General features: G+C 43.1%; 1 protein-coding gene across 1 annotated transcript in view; it reads right to left on the minus strand.

The window, feature by feature from the left end:
• Positions 1-21191, minus strand: part of suclg2 (succinate-CoA ligase GDP-forming subunit beta) — an 88064-nt gene that overhangs the window by 1944 nt on the left and 64929 nt on the right. Inside the window, exon 10 of the mRNA XM_060858316.1 lies at positions 4593-4713. Coding sequence (XP_060714299.1) covers positions 4593-4713 — 121 coding nt within the window. The remainder of the gene's footprint in view (positions 1-4592; positions 4714-21191) is intronic.

Consider the following 21191-nt stretch of genomic DNA (forward strand, 5'->3'; position numbering starts at 1 on the left):
ATGCAGCGTGTGTGTGTGTGTGTGTGTGTGTGTGTGTGTGGTCTCTCTTTCTCCCTGCAGTATAATTATGATGGTATCTGCTCTCTAATCAATAGCAGTTTCAGAAGGAATTCAATTACAGCACCACTTAACTACTGATATTTCACCGCCTTTGTCCGCTCACATAACGACTCATTTCTAACACGTCTCCCGCACCGGGCAGCACCAAACAATCAATCGGGTAATTTCATTAGCAGAGGAACAAGGCGATCTGGGGCGTGCGTGCTGGGTATCAAGTGTCGGCTGCTCTTCGTCCCTATACGACAATGTGAGGAGAGCCAGAGGACGAGCTCTCTCTCTCTCTCTCTCACACACACACACACACACACATTTCAAAGGATCATAAATGTCTACAAAGCTAAATCTGCAGATATATGTGTCGGTGTACTTGGATCACACAAGTGTTCAAAAAAACAAAAATAAATACCCACAAGGTTAGAGACTCTTAGTGCTGATACACACAGAGGATCATACATGAATCCCACCACTAGGTGCTGCCAGAGACCTACTGTACTGTACATCCTCATCGATCCCAGAAAAAAAAAAAAAAAAAAGATCATATTTAAACCACTACCCGGAAAAGCTGGGTCTAATTTTATGCCTATAGCATGTTGTATAGTGTGTGTATAAACCTAAATAACTGAGATATCATATAGATATCATATATTAATGAGATATCAGCGATTACAAGAACTAGCCAATTAATCCGATTTTATCCGTAATTACAACTTTTAAGCTAAGTAATTAATTCGGTTTTATAATCCAATATTATTAAGTAATCTTTTAATTATTAAATAAGTTTCAAATGTAGTGATTTATTAATCGATTGCTAAAATATTTCAAATATTGATTTGAGATTTTTTTCTTTGCTCATTTAATTATTATTAGTATTTTTGTAAGAATTTGAAAAGCATCCAGCAGCTAAAAAAAAACAAAAAAAAAACAAAAAAAAAAAAACAGGTTGTGTTTTTATTTGGGATACTTTCGTTTAATCGGACAGATTAATTTGCGCGCACAAACGTAAGACTAAACTAATTGCGATTTTATTTTGGATACGTTTTTATTTATTTATATATAAAATAAATTTATTGCCATTTTCCATCTTTAAAATTGTGAATTGTAGAAGTCCGTAAAAGTTTAGTTTATGGAAATATCAGACGTGAACGTGCATCATGACAGGAATAGCCTTTGCCTTGCTAGCTGGATGCTATTTCTTGTTGTGTTTTCACACGGAACGGACGTAAATAACGACGACTGGTCGGGCGTTACGTTACAAGCCTCTTCCCAGCAGTAGCAGGGGCGTGGAGGTCTAAGCCAATGGCCCGGAAAAACAAACGATGAGGTCATCACACGCAAGTACATGTTCGATTTGCTGAGACAAAGATATACAGATAATTATACACTCACCGGCCACTTTATTAGGTACACCTGTCCAACTGCTCGTTAATCACATGGCAGCAACTCGATGCATTTAGGCATGTAGACATGGTCAAGACGATCTGCTGCAGTTCAAACCGAGCATCAGAATGGGGTAGAATGGTGATTTAAGTGACTCTGAACGTGGCATGGTTGTTGGTGCCAGACGGGCTGGTCTGAGTATTTCAGAAACTGCTGATCTACTGGGATTTTCACACACAACCATCTCTAGGGTTTACAAAGAATGGTCCGAAAAAGAGAAAATATCCAGTGAGGGCAGTTCTGTGGGCACAAATGCCTTGTTGATGCCAGAGGTCAGAGGAGAATGGCCAGACTGGTTCGAGCTGATAGAAAGGCAACAGTAACTCAAATAACCACTCGTTACAACCGAGGTATGTAGAAGAGCATCTCTGAACACACAACACGTCGAACCTTGAGGCGGATGGGCTACAGCAGCAGAAGACCACACCGGTACTAGTAAGGTGTACCTAATAAAGTGGCCGGTAAGTGTGTATATAAATACACACACACACAAGTGGGACAAACGTTCAGACTGGCACATGCTTGTACGGGCACATGTAAACAGACACAAAGATCAAGTCAAACAGGTTGTGTGATGCCTCAGGAGGAAATCAATGGTCAAATATTGCAGCTAAAGTCAAACTATGGAACCATTTTATAGCACTCTGTCAGCCATGATCAGAGTCCACACTGAGAGACAGGCACGGCTATCGATCTCTCCACACCATGCAGACAAACACACACACACACACACACACACACACACACACAAAACATCAAGTGTCTTTCATGAGCCAAATAATTTTTTGAACTCAACTCAACCTTTATTGCTTCGGTTTGAGGAGCACTGCTGAGGTACCCCATGGAGGCTCTGCCTCATACACCATCACAGTCTCAGTTGGAAATCTGAATTTAAATTAAAGAAGTTACTCCAGCTGGGGGGCACAGTGGCTTAGTGGTTAGCACGTTCGCCTCACACCTCCAGGGTCAGGGTTCGATTCCCACCTCCGCCTTGTGTGTGTGGAGTTTGCATGTTCTCCCCGTGCCTCGGGGGTTTCCTCCGGGTGCTCCGGTTTCCTCCTCCGGTCCAAAGACATGCATGGTAGGTTGATTGGCGGCTCTGGAAAATTGTCCGTAGTGTGTGATTGCGTGAGTGAATGAGAGTGTGTGTGTGTGTGTGTGCCCTGTGATGGGTTGGCACTCTGTCCAATTCTTACTGGGCCATGACTTAAATGGAATTGATGTATAGTTTTCTAGAAAACAGTTCTCCCCAAACCCGACTTTAAACCCTATGTGGTCTAATTCACATATGAACACAACATTAACGTAGACTATACGTAGTCTGATGAAGTATGTTTAGGACATAATACCTACAACTGCATTTGTTATATTCGTTGGATAAGAGGTTGATTTGAACATGCAAGTTTTTTTTTTTATTTATTAGATTTGAAACCATAAGAATATTTCGATCTCAGATGTTAGACATTACACATTGGGAACATGGATAGAGTCCTGCTGATTCCAACGCAACATGGTTCTGTTGAGAAAAACAAGATATCTAACCACTCATGTTTAAAAGTCAAATATTGAGTTTATCAGACTCGCTGAAAGCAAAATCAGAACTTATCTTTCTGCAGCTCTCCCTCTCTCTCTCTCGTGGAGGTAGAGGTTCTTTCAGCAAGCTAATGTGCTAGCGAGCAACATGACGGTGCCGTTCTGTGCCAATTATACTAACAACGAGCTACAGCGGGCGGCGTGCCGTGCATTCGCTAGCACCTAGCATTAGCATACGCAGGTGAAAGGTCACAAATCAGCGGCTATCGCTTTCGTTTTTCTAACGACTGTTACGACACGTCACGCATGCTAATGATGCTCCTTTGTGTGTTACCTCTTGCGCGTGGGTGAAAGTTGGTTGGGGAGTCTAAAGTCAGCACCAGTGAGAAGTTTCTGCTGCTTATAATGAGCACGGTGATGAAAACATTATTATGTGAGAACACAGACTTTAGCGAGAGCTAACCTCTGGGCTGCCTGCTGACAGACTGCTAGCTGGGTATAACTAGCATTGTTTATGAAAATTGCACCTGTGAATGAAATGATGGTCAAAGCTCCCAGCCAGCATGTGTGGAATGGGTCAAGATGGGATTCAGATTGCATTTAATTGTCAATAACTGCTTTATCCGAAGGGGCACGGTGGCTTAGTGGTTAGCACGTTCGCCTCACGGGTATCCTAAGAATACACCCTGGACAGGACACCAGTCCATCACAGGCACCATGAAAACCTAGGGGCAACCTATTGCCATGTTTTTAGGGAGGTGTAAGATAACCTGAGCACATGGTAGAACATAGGAAGAAAAAGAGAAACTCAAAACGGACATTAACCTCAGCTACGGAGGTTAACCCTGGAATCCGGAAGCTGTGAGGCAGCAACATTACCTGCTGCACCAAATTTTAGTAAAGTTAATTTAAGGGCTTTTTACACCTGGTCACTTCATGCGTTTTCTGTGATCAGATAGCTATCCGATGGTAAAAAGACCAGGTCTAAATGCCCTCCGAAACGGTTTTGAGACGGATATAAATCCGATGGTTCAAACCCCTTCAGGAGGTGGTCTGGGTCGCGTTTCAGATGAATCTGGACAGGTGTAAATGAATGTGGTTGTTCAAGCCACATACGTCAGCGCTAAACTCCTCCCAAACGGAAGTACGTCACTCGCAGGTGACTCACGAGTCGTGCGTCGCGCCAGAAACAAATATGTTTTCCCACCAGCGCTGCTCCGATCTTTCACCCAGGCGTCTCGTTGGGTCTTAAAACGCACTGCTGCCCCCCAGCGAAAATGCAGCAAACAGTAAATGCTGTTTTTTGTAGCAACCGCATACACCAAAGTGTGTTCTATTTCAATTACCCCGGAAATGAGGTAAAATATATTAGCATTTTGGGCGGGAGTAGAAAGATCGGATCGATATCCGATTCGCCGAGACACATTTATGTGGTCTAATGTAAATGGAACAGTTTTAACAAATCAGATAGCTATCGGATCAGAGACAACACGTGAAGTGACCGGGTGTAAAAAGGCCCTTACAGACATCAAGCGTGATGGTATACAAACACACACACTAACCTTCCAGCCGGACAACCAGGGGCACCTTGAGCTCCAGCTCTGTGCAGGCCTTAGTGATACCTTTAGCGATGATAGCACAGTTCACAATCCCACCAAAAATGTTCACCAGGATGGCCTCCACCTAAAGGAGAAGAAGATAAAAAGACAGAGAGAATGAAATGAAGGTGGATAAATAGTGAGAAACCCAATAAACCTGCCAGCAAAACAGACACAAAAGTAACTTTATATAGACACACACCAGCGACACGGTCACGCCGGATAAGAACGTAAGCAGCGTGACTGAGGCGCACGGACAAACGACGTCTGGGAAGGCATAAATAAATACCCCGATTCAACAATATCCTTTTTCGCTCCACAAATAACCAAGAAGCACAAAACAACAATATGATCCCGGGTGTCTCTGAGGACCTGCAGCCTGCTAGCAAAGATAAGAACAGGAGTGTGGCTATACAACGTCCTTCTGAAAACACAGAAAGGAGGAATCGAACTTTAAACCTGTGTGAATCCGGTAAAAGGGGTTAAAAATGAAAAGTACCGCGAGAGGCCAAGGTTAGTGCTGTCAATCAGGCTGCAGTCAGGTACGGGATTAGTATAATCCCTAAAAAGCTACTAAACAGATTACAGTCACATAATACAACAATGATTTACATTCATGTCCGTGAAGATGCATGGAAGCAGACGCTCGCGAGTGTACGCTCAAACGTGTACACACACACACACACACACACACACACACACACACCATTTTAAAATGACCAATAAATATACTACAGCTACAAAGCATAATGAGAAATGATACAATAAAATGGGATTAATTTGATGCCCTAATCAGCAGGATGCCCGATGCATTAATGCTTTTTTGCGCGTGCGTGTGCGCACACACACACACACACACACACACACACACACACACACACACAAACAGGGGGGTGTGGGGGATGAGGGTACTAATCAAACAGATAAAACTAATACTTAATATATGAATTCAACCGAGGGAAGTAGAAAATGAAAGAGGGGAGCGAAAGATAGAGAAAGAGATATTAGCAGTCAGAGAGACAGAAACAGAGAGAGAGAGAGAGAGAGAGAGAGAGAGAGAGAGAGAGAGAGAGAGGGAGAAAGCGAGAGAAAGACCAAACACTAAATGAGGACCTGAATGTGCTCAAGTTGAGATCACATCAACAATGACTGCACAATTCATGCTCCTGCTGACCTGACACACACACACACACACACACACACACACACACACACACAGGCTATGATGCTTATGAAGCATTTCACCAAATAATCTCTACTGATCTGACATTGCACAGCATAGTGTGATCTAAATGTGTGTGTGTGTGTGATCCAATACCAGCACATAAACACACACTGTATATCTAATCCAATGTGGCTGCTCTCATGTTTGCTATTTTCTTGGTGCCATTTCCTCCACTATCTGATCCGAATCACTTCTCGATCTGATATCGGATCTGCTTTTGGATCTCTGGCCGCCTCTGGGCTCCCTGCAAACCCGTCTCCTGACACCGGGGGGCACTGAAGATCCAGGAGTCCGGTCCTAGCGTCCATTGTCGTCTCCCTCATCATGAGAGCTCCATTTTTCAGTGCTGGCGTTACTGAGAGCGGCCATATTTCTTTTACCCATGCGTTTCCTATTGACATCTATGTATATTAATGACACGGCGGGTGATTTATGCGCCGTTGTAGCCAAGTCAACGTAGTTCATAAAAATATTGGCCACGCTCCGCTCCAACTGTCTGTGAATGTGTGGGAATGAAAGATCGTTTCTTTTTGTATGTTTGTTTTTTATTCTTCTTTTCTTACAGGAGTTGGAAATCTGCTCAATCGAGAACCTGCAAAAAAACCCTACATGTTCAAAACTAGTATTAAATTCACCATGACTGGTTATGTTCTAATGAAACCGAGTGATGAACATCACAGCGAATACGTCTGACGCGTTATGGTGCGGTTCGAATGTGGGTCATTTCTGACATATTGAGGACTCAGGAGGATCCTATTGAGGAGGATTTCAGGCTGGGACACATCTCTTAGTGACTCAGTGCTGCTTAGTGTTTTGTGACCTTGACAAAAACAAGACTTCAAGCTGTGTGATTTTCTCCATTCTGCTGGCCAACTCCACAAACCTGATGCTTGCAATGCGATGTTGCGATGACGTTGCGATGACGTCACGCGACACGTCTCAAACCGAATCTGTGAAAAATCATTTTGAAAAAACTTTCCCACAACGGAACAGATATAAAAATCAGCAGAATCATGTTTTTGCTTCAGAAAAGGTTAATGCAGGCTCAAAACTATATGCCCTCCTTCAACCCACCCACCCACCCACTCTCTGAACTTGTGGTTTATTTTTTATTTTTTTTTAATTTTTGTTGTTTTCGCTCACAAATTGCAGGTTAACGCGAGCTGAAGGTCCGTTTTAGTAAAAGTAAAATCATGACAGATTTTTTTTTTTTGTTGCAGATTATACTGTGCTATACTTTTCCGCAATGCTTTTTACATCGTCGTTATCTAGAATAAAGCAGGGGGTGAGAATTAAATTCCCGTTCCCTATTCCACCGTAATCAACAGGGCAGTTCCCCACAAAATGCCACAGTGACGGCTCATTTGAACCGAAGATTGAGGCTGGAATCGCATTTTTATGTGAACTTCAATCAATGTAAATGCGTTCAGATTGCTGAGATATGAGGTAGCTCGGCAGCTCCAACTCATTGCTAATAAATGGAAGGTTACAAGTTCACATCCCAGAGTCACTGCTAGATCTGTTAATAAAGTCCTTAACCTTCATCACTCAGCTCCATCACCATGCTTAGATTAGGTTCTGTGAGTCACATTCATTAAAATCATCAGGCAAAATGTATATTAATAAATGTAAATGTAGCAGAGTTTCAACTGCCGAGTCCCTGCTGTGCATTTATTACAAGTTTCACTTTATTTAAAGGAGAAAAAAGGGCACCTGCGTTCCAGTCAAAGGCAGCAGCCGATTTCTGTGTGTTTGCTAACTTTTGAATGCATTAAAGTAAACAACTTACTTCAACTAATTTCAGATGGCAAATCTATTTAGATCGATTCCTGCTCCAATTAGCAGCCAAACGCACCGCCGCTCTGACTGATCGTCGAGCTCAAACATTTAATTAAGCCAATTAACACCGTACTGGATCAATTAGGTCGGTTCACAGCTAGCAAATTGCCTATGCAAGACTTGTAACACTACTAATAATAAAAAATAAATACTTTCTTCAGACGGAAATACTTGTACGACATTCCAGCGAGGATGTAAAACAAGACAAGGTAAAATCGACCAGAGAGCGCTCCAGGATTCCACTAGTGCAACAGGTTTCAACCTTAAACTTGCGCGAGTGACTCGAATTTCAGATAATAAGGTCATAGCGCCCGTGGCAGAATGGCATGTCAAGGTGTTTATCCTTCAGACTCAGGCGGAACAGCTGCAACGAGCTTCAGAGCTTAGAAAAACAGCCTGCTGTCTGGATTGAAGCTCTCAGGATCCTCGCTCTCTGCCACATCCACTCAATAACACCTAAATCCTCAGAGATCCCAATAAGCAAGAGCGATTTCACTGGAGCTCGTACCGAGTTGCAATTAAAGATACAAGAACCCGAGCTCGTGCATGGCGTTCACCGTACATATTCTTTATGTGTACGCATCCAGACTTCTGTTATCGTACAGTGAAAGCACATGGACCACATACAGAAATAAAGTTTGGTTAAAGCAATGTATGCAAATTGTTTCTCCAATGCGAATAATTCTCTTTGTGGATCATCTACCATCTGTCTTGACTGTCTGGTGAATCTTTTTGTGGTAAAATAAGGATTTATCAACAAAACAAATATTGCTACTACTTTATTCCATTCGGTACCTACTGCTGCTTTCCATTCAGCACCTATTGCTGCATTCCACTCAATACCCACTGCGTTCCATTCAGAACCTACTGCTACATTCCACTCAGTACATACTGCGTTCCATTCAGCACCTGCTGCGTTCCATTCAGTACCTACTCCTGCGTTCCACTCAGTACCTACTGCTTTCCATTCAGCACCTGGTGCTGCTTTCCATTCAGCACCTGCTGCTGTGTTCCATTCAGCACCTGGTGCTGTGTTCCATTCAGCACCTGGTGCTGTGTTCCATTCAGCACCTGGTGCTGTGTTCCATTCAGCACCTGAGGCTGCGTTACATTCAGCACCTGTTGCTGCATTCCATTCAGGACCTATTGCTGCAATCCACTCAGTACCTACTGCGTTCCATTCAGCACCTGCTGCATTCCATTCAGCACATTCTACTGCATTTCAGAACCTACCGCTGCATTCCATTCAGTACTTACCACATTCTATTCAGAACACACTGCATTCCATTCAGTAGTTACCGCTCAGTCATCAGGATGAATACAACCTGAGCATATGACATGCTGGCACTGTCTTTTTTTGTCACAATCTTTTGTCAAACTTTTGTTTCGCAACAGTTTTTTTTTCTCATTTAAACCTTCAACATGTTAACAATTTACCAACGTATTGTTAAAAACGCTTTAACCACAAGTTAGTAATAGCTTTTGAATAAGAGGCAACAAACCGCCTTCCGCATGGGTCATTTTATAGAATCCCTTTCTAAGCTGCGCATCCCTAAGTTTGAATAACAGAAATTTGGATGTCGGGCGTATGATTTTAACTTACATTTACATTAAACACGTTTTTAAGGTGTAAGTTAAGCGATGATATAGATTTATCCTCGCAGGTCCGGAACAGAAACTAAGATGTCAGACATCTGAAATAATGATTATAATACCTAATCATGATCTTTGGCCATACTACTATATCACTGTGAACAGGATGGATTCTCAGTTACTTCACAGCCTTTGTTAGACAAACACTAACACTTTCTCGTCTGGTTGCTCATTGCTGTGGACAGACATTCCATTTTAAGTGCAGTGCAATTCAAGCCTCGCTCGGATCCAGCGCTCTGTTAGCTAATGCACATGACACCAGATCCAAGACGCCATTGTTGTTGGTCAGTCATTTTTCACATCTGACAGCCTCTGTGGTGCATATACCTACTCCGACACCATGATCGGGGTAAAATGCGATTACAGCAAATCAGACTCGCCTACAGTGCAGAGGAACACCAGTTCCATATCAAAGCTCTTAAATAAAACAACACTCCTTGGTTTCTTTTACTTCACTTGAGACTGGGGCCACGGTGAAACCATTATCAGTCGCAAACACACACCTAATGCACACCTACACAAGCTGCTAATCAGCTCTCGGAAAGGCATCTCTCTTTTGTTAATGGCTAACAGATGCTGGATGCCGTTCACGTCATTGTTTGGCTTATCTCGGGAACCCAGACGGTTCGGTTAGCCGTCGCGGTTTAGCACCTTTGCTAACCTTCAGCAACCTTCTGCGACAGAATAAAGTTGGGTTTTGAAGGGTGTTAAACGTTTCAGAGTATGGATAATACATTTAGGCGGAGTGATTTCCTGCCGTTTTAACCCATCGGAAAGCTTCAGTAATGGTATTTGTAATGGTAGCGCAGCAGCTAATAGGCAGATGAGCATCCTGTGCACTGCTTTGTGATCATGAAATATTAACACACAAGCGAACACAAGCTTCTAGAAGACAATCCATCAAGTGAAAAGGCATCTTTTCAGAGGTTGGGATGTTAGAATACAGAAAATAACCCTCAAACACGCATTAAACTGTCAACATACAACCACACTACGAGAATTTGACTGGCAGGGCTATACACATGTAAGACTCACAATCACATCATTTGCCCGAGTCCTGATATATGATTTGAGTGCTCAGTTGGCAGCAGAGGTGTGCATCAATGACAGCACAGCTAGAGTGATTGGGGATATTTATTTATTTTTTGCCTTGTGACTTCTTTTATATTGCTGCCATTCGATCAAATCTAGGAGCTATTTTTCAGTGCTGTTAATCCGTTCCCATTGGCTCTGCTGTTCCTCTGCCATGGGACACTGAAAAGCATAGAAGGAGACAGAGAAAGAGAGTGAGATGGCTTGGTCTGAGGCTGTTATTGGGGACCGAGATTGGCCCTGGAAAAAAGGGGATAAAAGGGAAATAATTATCCAGTCTGCTGGAGCATGACAGCTCCTCCTCTCGCCTCGAGTGAGAGAGGCAAAGCATCATGTCAAGGAATCAGTTCGGAAACCCACAGAAACACGCCGTCATCGACGTCCCCGTGCTGTATCGCAAACCGCCTCCGAGTGCGCACAACAGTCATGGGCTGGGGGTGTGTGGCGTGGGTCGTTATGGTGTGTAGGTTTTAAAACAAAACTGACAAGAAGAACTGAGAACAAACAATGGGAATAAACAAATGCGAGAGAAAAAACGTTCTTGATCTTTAGGATTGGCTCTACCACATATACCCTTCCACAGCACATGGGGCAGCAGTTTGTAGTCCATCAACTTAAAAACCAGACAAAAAAAATCTGATGTAACTTTGCTAAAGCGGGTTCTACAGTAAACCATAAGCAATACCTGGGAGCGGTACAACCAGATATGCTTTTCGTTTGTTTCTTAAAGATCGGCGATTGATTTGGCGTGTACGGTTCTAGATGATCTACAAGACCGTTCGAAGTCTGCAACATTTTTAGACTCTGTATGTAGATGACCACAGTGTATCACAAGGACAGACATGTAACTAGATTGAGCAGCAGAGAAATGAAATCCCCGCTGTGACCTCCTAAAGGTGCTGTTTGCTTGTTTTGAACAATTACTGAGAACTCTGGCTCTTGCTGGCCTCCAGAACAAAAACAACACATCGCAGCTAACCGCAGATGCTCGATTGTGACAGCCAGGATTCACTGCTTCTTTTAGCACTTTTCCTTCAAGCTGATCTGGTGATCGTTACCCTGGTTAGCATTCAGCACGTTCCTTTACTCCACAGTAGAATTTCCGATTTTTGTACATTTCTATGTTCATGTACACAAGTCAACTTGAGATAAGCCATATTTATACACACACAATTTCCTATCCTGTAGACGGAGCGACCGGGGTCGTACCTGTGTAGCAGGCCTCAGTTGTTGGGTCGTGGTGGCACGGATTTTAGATGTTTTACCAGCCATGATAATATGTTCTATATCTAAATTGCGATATAAAATAACAATTACCATAAACATTGCAGGAGTCTCATATCACACGTCTTACTCCATTGGCTGCTCAACAGCGCCCCTAATTTCCTATCCTAATATGGTTGATAGTACTGTGGCACCACATAGTTGCCTTTCGACTTAAACTCCGTTTGGTTGTGTTGTTTACTTCCTTTCCACACTCTATGTGAAAACTAGGTTGTGCTAAAGACATCTTCAAGCGCCGGTGCCTTCAGACTAAGGCTGACTAAAGATACAGTGACATCACTGAGTCTAAGACCTTCGAGTCCTCACTTCTTTCGGGCATGTGAGTGAGACACAGCTGTCTCCACACACACTCACTCTCTCTTTCTCTCTTTTCGATTATCCTTCTCTTTCTGAGTCTCTCTCGCTCTTACTCTCTCCAGTGAAAAGAAACTAATCAAGGCAGAAATAGATTTGCAGTCTGGGTCTGGTGGCGTGAGTGTGCGCAATGAAGACCGCAGTGTCCCGGTGAATTGATGCTCGAGTCGGTCATATCCGCCTCAAGGTCTCCGTCTTGTTGTGTCACAGTGGAGAGGTTGTGAACTGTGACAGCGAAGGTACGAAGCGGACCATCACGGATGAGCGAGAGCGGCCTTTCAGACCGGCTGCCATTCAATTCCCAGCACAAGAGCACAGAAAAGTGTCTCAGACCGAGATTTATTAGGATGGGAGCCACAGTGAATCGCAGACAGATGCACAGATGTCCACACACTGATTGAACACAAAGCCAAACACACACACGTGCACACAATGAGACGCAAAGAGACATATGATATCATATGAAATTGTGAACTGCGGGACTGTTTTAATAAACTGTGATCAAGAACATTAGCATGTCGAGGAAATGTTTTCACATTTATATATTTATATATCTAGAGAGAGAGAGAGAGAGACAGAGAGAGAGAGAGAGACAGAGAGAAAGACAGACAGAGAGAGAGAGAGAGAGAGAGAGAGAGAGAGAGAAACAGAGATAGAGAGAGAGAGAGAGAGAGAAAGACAAAAGGCTAGTGTATGAGATGCAACGGCAACATAAAGCAAACACCATTGTGACACTGACGCAAAGGCGAGAAGACAAAAATAAGCAACAATGAAATGACAGAATCTGAGAGCGACTGAATTGGGGGAAAGAGAGAGAGAGAGAGAGAGAGAGAGAGAGAGAGAGAGAGAGAGAGAGAGAGATGATGCCAGCAGTATTGTCACACGTCAGTCAGAGCTGAGATTTCATTTCCTCTTGCACACTCCCAGCATGCCACACACACACACACACTTACACACACCAGCATGCCAAGCTGGCAGACAGAAAGATTTGACGAAGCAGGAACAGCGTTCGTTTTAGACACACACACGCTCCGGTACATAAGATGTCCTTGGGATGGAGAGGACTAACCTGTCCGTCAGAAGGACGTCAGCCGACAGATTACTCGCACAATGAAGACGCTTCACTACACACAAGAAACCCTGCTTTACGCTGGCTGAACCGATGCTGGCTGTGTGTCTTACCACATCCTATCCCATCCCATCCCACCTCTGAACCTTAATTTATGAGCACCGCAGGAAGATGTCTCGAGGGCTTACACAACTAGTCTAGCTGTGCCTTTATGTATTATAAATCCCAGCTGTTTTTCTTATGGCCTTTCTATTATTAATAAGGTTATAGCGAGTGCACAGTGCAGCATTTTAACACATTCCTTTTTGTTTATTGCTAAAGTATAGAAACATTCCAAATCACACGTGTATGCACACATCTACAGCAATACGTGATCCGTGTGTTCACACGCAACATTCGACTTCGAAGTAGTAGTAGTAGTAGTTCCAGTAAAGTTCCAGTAAAGTTCCAGTCAAGTTCCAGTCCTGTCAGAGTGTTCATGAGACCGTAATACCTTCCTAATTCTTTCAGAACACACAACCAAAATACATTAATGTTCTCTAAGAAGCTATGTATGATCATGTTTACGGGGGCACGGAGGCTTAGTGGTTAGCACGTTCGCCTCACACCTCCAGGGTTGGGGCTTCGATTCCCGCCTTGTGTGTGTAGAGTTTGCATGTTCTCCCCGTGCCTCGGGGGTTTCCTCCGGGTACTCCGGTTTCCTCCACCGGTCCAAAGACATGCATGGTAGGTTGATTGGCATCTCTGGAAAATTGTCCGTAGTGTGTGATTGCGTGAGTGAATGAGAGTGTGTGTGTGTGTGTGCCCTGTGTTGGGTTGGCACTCCGTCCAGGGTGTATCCTGCCGATGACTCCTGAGATAGGCACAGGCTCCCCGTGACCCGAGGTAGTTCGGATAAGCGGTAGAAGATGAGTGAGTGAGTGAATGCTAGCATTTTTTTGCTTTATTATTTAAATCTAAGCCTGGGATAAACTAAAATCTTGACCCGGCAACGTGTCTAACTTTGTGTCAACAAGACTATCTTTCGGCTACGTGTGGGTGGAGCACAGACTGTACAGGCTCTTAAATTTTACAGCAGCTTATTTTTCCACAAAGCGCTTCTCTCTACGCTGCTCTGAGCCACAGTTACTTTATTAAAGTGAAGGAATGCATAATGGTGCCGAACGGCATGCATAATCACCTCAGAGAACAGCCACAACAAACGGTGCACGGCATATAAAAAAAAAACAAAAAAAAAAAACACGACACTCCCACTCTGTTCACTGCACCACACGCCCAATCAAGATTAATTTATTCTAATGTATTCGTACAGAAGGTCAATCATCCAAATGATTCCGATTGCCACTGCATTCGATCTCATCTCACGAGCCAATGAGGCGTCCGCAGGGCAACATTGCTACTTTTTGCAAGGCAAATCATCTTCGTTTAGTTCCAGTTCAGGGGTTCGTTTTGGCCTTGGTAAACAGTAATCACTAACAGCACTCGTGGTAGACCAGATGAGGCACATAACAGTACCGTATATAACATGATACAGAATTGTCCTCACCACCTTTCTCTCTCTCTCTCCTTTTACTCTTTTGCTGGGCTGATGTTTTTTGAAGTGATAAATGGCCTGAGCTCCTCACTCGCACAAGTCTAAGATTATTATTGTGCATCACTATTAATATTCCATAAATAATCCATTTGATTCATAAGATCCTTCCAATCATTTCCCGAGCTACATGTTCCTTTATCCTTAAATCTTCTTACACCCAAGTCCTAATACTACCAAATCCACGTTTTTAGAATCCAATATTCCCTGAGCTACACATTTGCCGGTTCAAACATTTCCCCAGCTAAATGTCTCCAGGTCCTCATATTCCCAGAGCTAATTATCCCCAGGTATGACTATCCCCAAATGTACTTTCACACATGTCCCGGTACTCCCTCATCTATGTCTCCAGGTCCCCATATTCCCAGAACTACACATTCTCAGGTCCAAATACAGTAATCCCTCGCCACTTCGCGGTTCAAGTTTCGCCGGTTCAAGTTTCGCGGCCTCAGTGCATCGGTGATTTTTTAAAGATTTTTCATCTAAAAATAAAAATAACAACGGTCACCCAGGATGCCAGACAAAGAGAGAAACTCACTCAGAGGCTTTGTACATACCCACGGGCACTCAGACAAGGCACGTGATTGGCTCCCGGCGTGAGATCTGAGCTGATTGGCTGCGCATCATCGCATCCTCTCCCAGCTTTTTCCCTTGTTGTACTGTATCTTGCCGCTCTCGTTCACGCTAACTGTGTCTCGCGTATTGTGTTTTCCTTAAGCCCTTACAATGCCTCCTAAGCGCCGTGCGGTTGCAAAAGATTCCACTAGTGAGCCCAAGATAAAGAGGACGATTATGACCATAATTGAAAAGGTCAAACTAAGGTTTTATAGTTAAATAGATTTAAGTAAAATATATGTGAGTGAGTGAATGTATAATATTAAGGTTTTATAATTAAAAAGATTTAAGTAAAATATATATATAAAGTATAAATATACATATTTTAAACATTCTGGTACCCACACACACATACGGAAATTCCTAGGGGGGGCACTCCTACTTCGCGGATTTTCACCTATCGCGAGGGGTTCCGGTCCCCATTTAACCGCGATAAACGAGGGATCACTGTATTTCCAAGTCCCCATTTTCCCCAGAGCTAAATGTTACCAGGTACAAATATTCCCAAATCTACTTCCCCATTTTCCCACATCTACATTTTTACAGGTCCCCATATTTCCAGAGCCAAAAATCCCTGTGCTTCCAGCATCCTAACTTCCTAGACCCCATTTATTTGATTCCCCACGTTCTCAGGTTTCTATATTCAACTTCCATACTTAAGGTCTAGACATATTCCCAGAGCTACACATTCAGATTTATATCTCCTCAGGTCTCTATATTCCCAGCGTGACATGGTCCTCATCTTTTTGGACCACATGTTCCCCTGGACCCTTTGTTCAAGATTGTCATGTTTTCAGGGGCCTGTTTTCATGCACATATTTGTTATCAGTTGGTTGAAACCTAGGCTTTCAGTCCTTGTACGCTTGTTGCTCTTTTAAAAGTTCTAAGCTTCAATTGTATCCTGCCTCATTTGTAAGTCACTTTAGATAAAAGCATCAGGCAGATGAATACATATAAAATGTAAATGTACATGTAAATGAAAAACCCTCTAATCAGGAAACTTGCAACTTTACTTTACTGAAGTTCCTTTTCACCACCTAAATTAATGAAGACTTTTCCTACGCTGTATTTCACTGATTAAAAATGAAAAGAAAGAGCCATTTTTTTAGTCTTATTGTGTCTGAAAATCTGAAAGAGCTCCGTAAGCTCTGTGTAATTTATTGTGCTGTATTTGCGGTATAATTTAATGCCCATACTGGTGGAAAATCAGCAGAGAAAAAGTTGGGCAAGAGGGCCAGATAATTCACTTTTCTTCTCCTGTTTGTTGCAAGAGGCAATTTTGTGGGATGAAATAACCTTGCCGTTCTTTAATCCAGATAAATGGAAAGCTATTTTGATATGGCTGCACAGTCCCCCAACGTCACACCTCCCCCCGTGAGCCATTCCCCAAAAATAGGACCTTTTAAGACGACTAATTTGTTATTCATCTGTTAAAATCACTGTATCAGTGCACTTATTGGAATGCAATGACTGCCTTCTGCTCTGCTCAGTCTAAATGAGTAATTTAAAAATTGATAGAATAGCACATACTGCATGCTCGCTCTCGTTCTCATAAACCCTCCCCGTCTCCCTCTCCTTCTCTCTTCCTCCATGTCTGGGGAGTCTAAAGAGAATCTTGCTAAATTCCCCAAAAAGCACAAATCAAGCCTAACATACAGTATGGATGCAATCAAGATTTGATTTCTTAAAAGCCAGAAACATGGCCTGTATACGACAACGTATATCGTCGCTGTCGGGCGGAAACCTCCTATGTCCAAATTTTGTCAATTTCATATTTTTTCATGCTATTGGTCAGTCCTCACATGGGTCTGTTATTAACCAATCTAAAGTCTTGAAAATAGCTTGAGCGCAAATCTCTTAACTCCATTGGACACTTCAACTGTCTGAGAAATCTCGTAACTCCACCTCTTCTTCGCTCCGCGGGAGAGCTTCGCGGCATATTTCTCCTCAAGATTAAGAGCCGCATCAGCTTATCGTGTTTTGTATTGCATCGCTTATAGCTCTTAAACCTTTAAAATAGAGTTTAGGAAGATGTATGTAACTACAGTCATTAGCTTTGGTTAACTATTGAAGCCTTGTCTCTTGTCAAAAGGCTCAACGTGACCGGCAGACTTTATTAAACACAGCTGGCAGCAGCGACGTCTGTGTCTGTACCGTTCTTATCGATGACATCGTAATCTCGTATCTCCCTGCTCCCAAGTCATAAAGCTTGTATCTCTGATAAAACGTGACTTTGGGAAAATGTTGTGTTAATGTTGGTACACAACAGTATATGATAGCAATATAAGGTATAATAACAACTTTAACGATACAATGTTTAATAACTCAAAAAAGTGTTTTTTTAATTTCTTGAAAAATAATGGTTTTGGAGATACGAGGATTTCGCCCGACAGCGACGATATAGTGCTGGGTAGCTCTGTCCCGCCGCTGCACTGAAGCTCTGTGTGCACATGTTTATTATACAAAAGTATAAGCATACTTTTATTTTCTTTGAGCAGTTAAGGGTCTTGCTCTTGGTGTTTGCTTGGTGGAGTTAGGGTTAAGGATGACAATGCTCTGAAAGGCATTAAGCCTTAAACAACTGAGCTACCAGACAGAAAAAAAGTCTCGGTTCCAACAGCACAATTCAGATTACATCAGTTACCCGGAGAACCTGCAGTTGGGTATTATTAAGATTAGTGCTGAAGGCTCCATTAGGACTTGAGCAAAGAAGCAGGAGATTCCCCATTTACTCAGCAAAGGGGTCACACCGAGTGCTTTATCTTCCAAGATACAGACAGTGTGGGAGCAGGAAGGAGGTAAAATAAAGAATAATAGAAAAAGAGATTAGAAGTGTAAGGTAGATGACAGAAAGCAACCCCAGAAAGCATCCGAGCTGAAAAGAGGGATGGATATTAAAAGAGGAAAAACAGAAGAGCAGAAAAACAGAAAAGAGCAGAGACTGCCACAGAGGCCACAGTGACTGTTCTGATTTATTCTCCTCCTCTAAATGTGGCATCTCCCATCACACTCCTCACAAACGCCCACGTTTCCCATCAGCCTCTAGTTCTGATGAGAAGCCTCCTCCAAAAAAGATGAGCTCCAGTGATTACAAGCACAGACAGTTTTCTAATTATTCTGTCAAACATCAGTGCGGGAGGCTGAAGAAGCTTCCTCCAGGCCCTGATGGACGCTGTAATCACTTCTGCACTTCCAAACAGAGCTGCCATCGCAAGTAATACGACAGGTCCAGACAGGCAGCCGTGCCAAAAAGTGACTGTAGAAATGTGGAAATTCTTTATAACCCGATTCAATCCAAACTCCCAAAGCACATGAAACAGTGCCGAGTTTGACAAAATCATCGTAAAACATCTTAGATATCGGTGAGGAATCATGAAGTTGGGGTGCTTTGTTTATTAGCTAAAGACTAAATCATTCAGCATTGGTTTCCTAATAGATTTTCCACTTGGATGACATTTACAGAATCAGAATTGTTTATTTTAATTTTATGATTAAGATTCACCAATAAAATTTGCGTTCACTTGCCTTAAACGTGAGCTCTATCTTTGTGCTTATAAGAATAAAGTCTTATTCTGACAGGATTATGTTTACACGGAGCGGTGGTGGGGATTTAATTAATACCGGAGTAAGTCTAAGAGAAAACTGGAGTGATAGTTGCAATGGGGTGCTGGTCAAAGAGTTCATCACCTCTTCACTTCCTGACAACGTGAACCCATTTCAATTTGCACCAATTGCAAAGTCCCAATTGCTCTACCAAGGATGACATCACACGATACCTGAGCACCCCTGAGCAATCTGAACACCAGGAGGGGAAATGTGATTAAAATTATGTTTGTTAAACACAATTCAGCATTCGACACTATCATTTCCTTCCACCCCTGTCAGTGGATCTCCAACTTCCTGACAGACATCCTACAAGCAGTACTAGCCCAGAGCACTGGAGCCCTCCAGGGTTGTGTCCACTTTTTAGTATCTGGCCACTTCCAATGCTACCGCAATTGACATTTTGCTGATGACAATGTTGCGCTGGGCCTGATACCTGATAATGACGAGAAGACCTACTGTACCTGGAGGGGTTTAAAAGCCTGGAGAATTGGTAGCATGAGAACAACTTCCTCCTAAAGACCAGCAAGACAAAAGAGTTGGTAAGGGACTTCAGCACAAAGCATGAGAGGAGAAACCAAACCTTTAGGACCTAGTGTAGAGAGTGGATGGTTTGTGACACCTTCTTGTACACATCATGCACTATGGTGAAGCAGGCCATTTAGCATCTTTAGACGCTTGGGATGCTACGAACACCTTTATACAAACACCATCAAGAACATCCAGCTGGAAAGCATCATAGCCTGCTTTGGGGACAGCAACAAACAAGATAGGAAGACTCTCCAGAGGGTGGTATGCTCAGCTGATCACAACACCATCTGGAGAGCCCTCCGATCCTCCCTAAGCTCCCTGACCTGCAAGTCTGTTTACAGAAAGTGGTGCTGGACTAAGGTCAGGAAGACAGTGAAGCTCCTGAAAAATGGACTGTTTTTGTTGCAGTCAAGAAAGTACAGTACTTCCGCTCCTTGAAGGCAAACACAGAGAGAATGAGAAGGCACTTCTTCCCACAGGCCTTTCAGGCCCTCAAACATGACAACACCTCAGGCTAGCGCTTGGACAACAACTACCTCAACCTGATATTTTCTGAAGTATTTCAAACCCACCTAATAAGAAATAATTTCAAGAATCTTTTTTTTTTTTTTTTTTTTTTTGCACTTTAGAGAAAGATCCTACAGTCGTATGCAAAAGTTTAGGAACCCCTGACAATTTCCATGATTTTCCTTTATAAATATTTGGGTGTTTGGATAAGCAATTTCATTTTGATCTATCAAATAACTGAAGGGGGGGTCACGGTGGCTTAGTGGTTAGCACATTCGCCTCACACCTCCAGGGTTGGGGGTTCGATTCCCGCCTCCGCCTTGTGTGTGTGGAGTTTGCATGTTCTCCCCGTGCCTCGGGGGTTTCCTCCGGGTACTCCGGTTTCCTCCCCCGGGCCAAACGCATGGTAGGTTGATTGGCATCTCTGGAAAATTGTCCGTAGTTTGTGATTGAGTGAGTGAATGAGTGTGTGTGTGTGCCCTGCGATGGGTTGGCACTCCGTCCAGGGTGTATCCTGCCTTGATGCCCAATGACGCCTGAGATAGGCACAGGCTCCCCGTGACCCGAGGTAGTTCGGATAAGCGGTAGAAGATGAATGAATGAAATAACTGGACACTAAAGTAATATTTCAGTAGTGAAATGAGGTTTATTGGATTTACAGAAAATGTGCAATATGCATCAAAACGAAATTGGACAGGTCAGGGGTTCCTAAACTTTTGCATACGACTGTAGATCTGGTCATCAGTGTGCAGTGAAGTGCATTTATCAGTGACTTCACAGACAGGAAAGTCTGTTTCCAGTTCCAGTCCAGATCACGTCTGTCCCTTCATTGCTGCTCTCGCATCAGCTGCTAGGCCCGTGAGAAATAGACAGAAAGTATGTCACAGGAGGTCACGTTTAATATCTCAACCCCATCTCTACTCAATAACATGGTCGAGATAAACACTTGAATGCATGAGGGAATAGCACCACCAGCCTGGTTCATACACTCTACCTGTTTACTTGTTTTAATTGCACAGGAACTTTTGACAAATGCATTTTTGCATGAGAATTAACCAGCAATTAAAAAGAAAGGTGTAGAATATGAACACAAGCCAGAGTCGAATTTCGAGGCAGGCTGATGCAATCTACAGTGTATTACTTGCAAAGATGAACTCACACCGTTTGGTGAGGTTGATGTAAAACATTACCACAGCAAAG

Source organism: Tachysurus vachellii, chromosome 22 (assembly GCF_030014155.1).
Source record: "Tachysurus vachellii isolate PV-2020 chromosome 22, HZAU_Pvac_v1, whole genome shotgun sequence".
In the NCBI taxonomy this organism is placed as follows: Eukaryota; Metazoa; Chordata; class Actinopteri; order Siluriformes; family Bagridae; genus Tachysurus; species Tachysurus vachellii.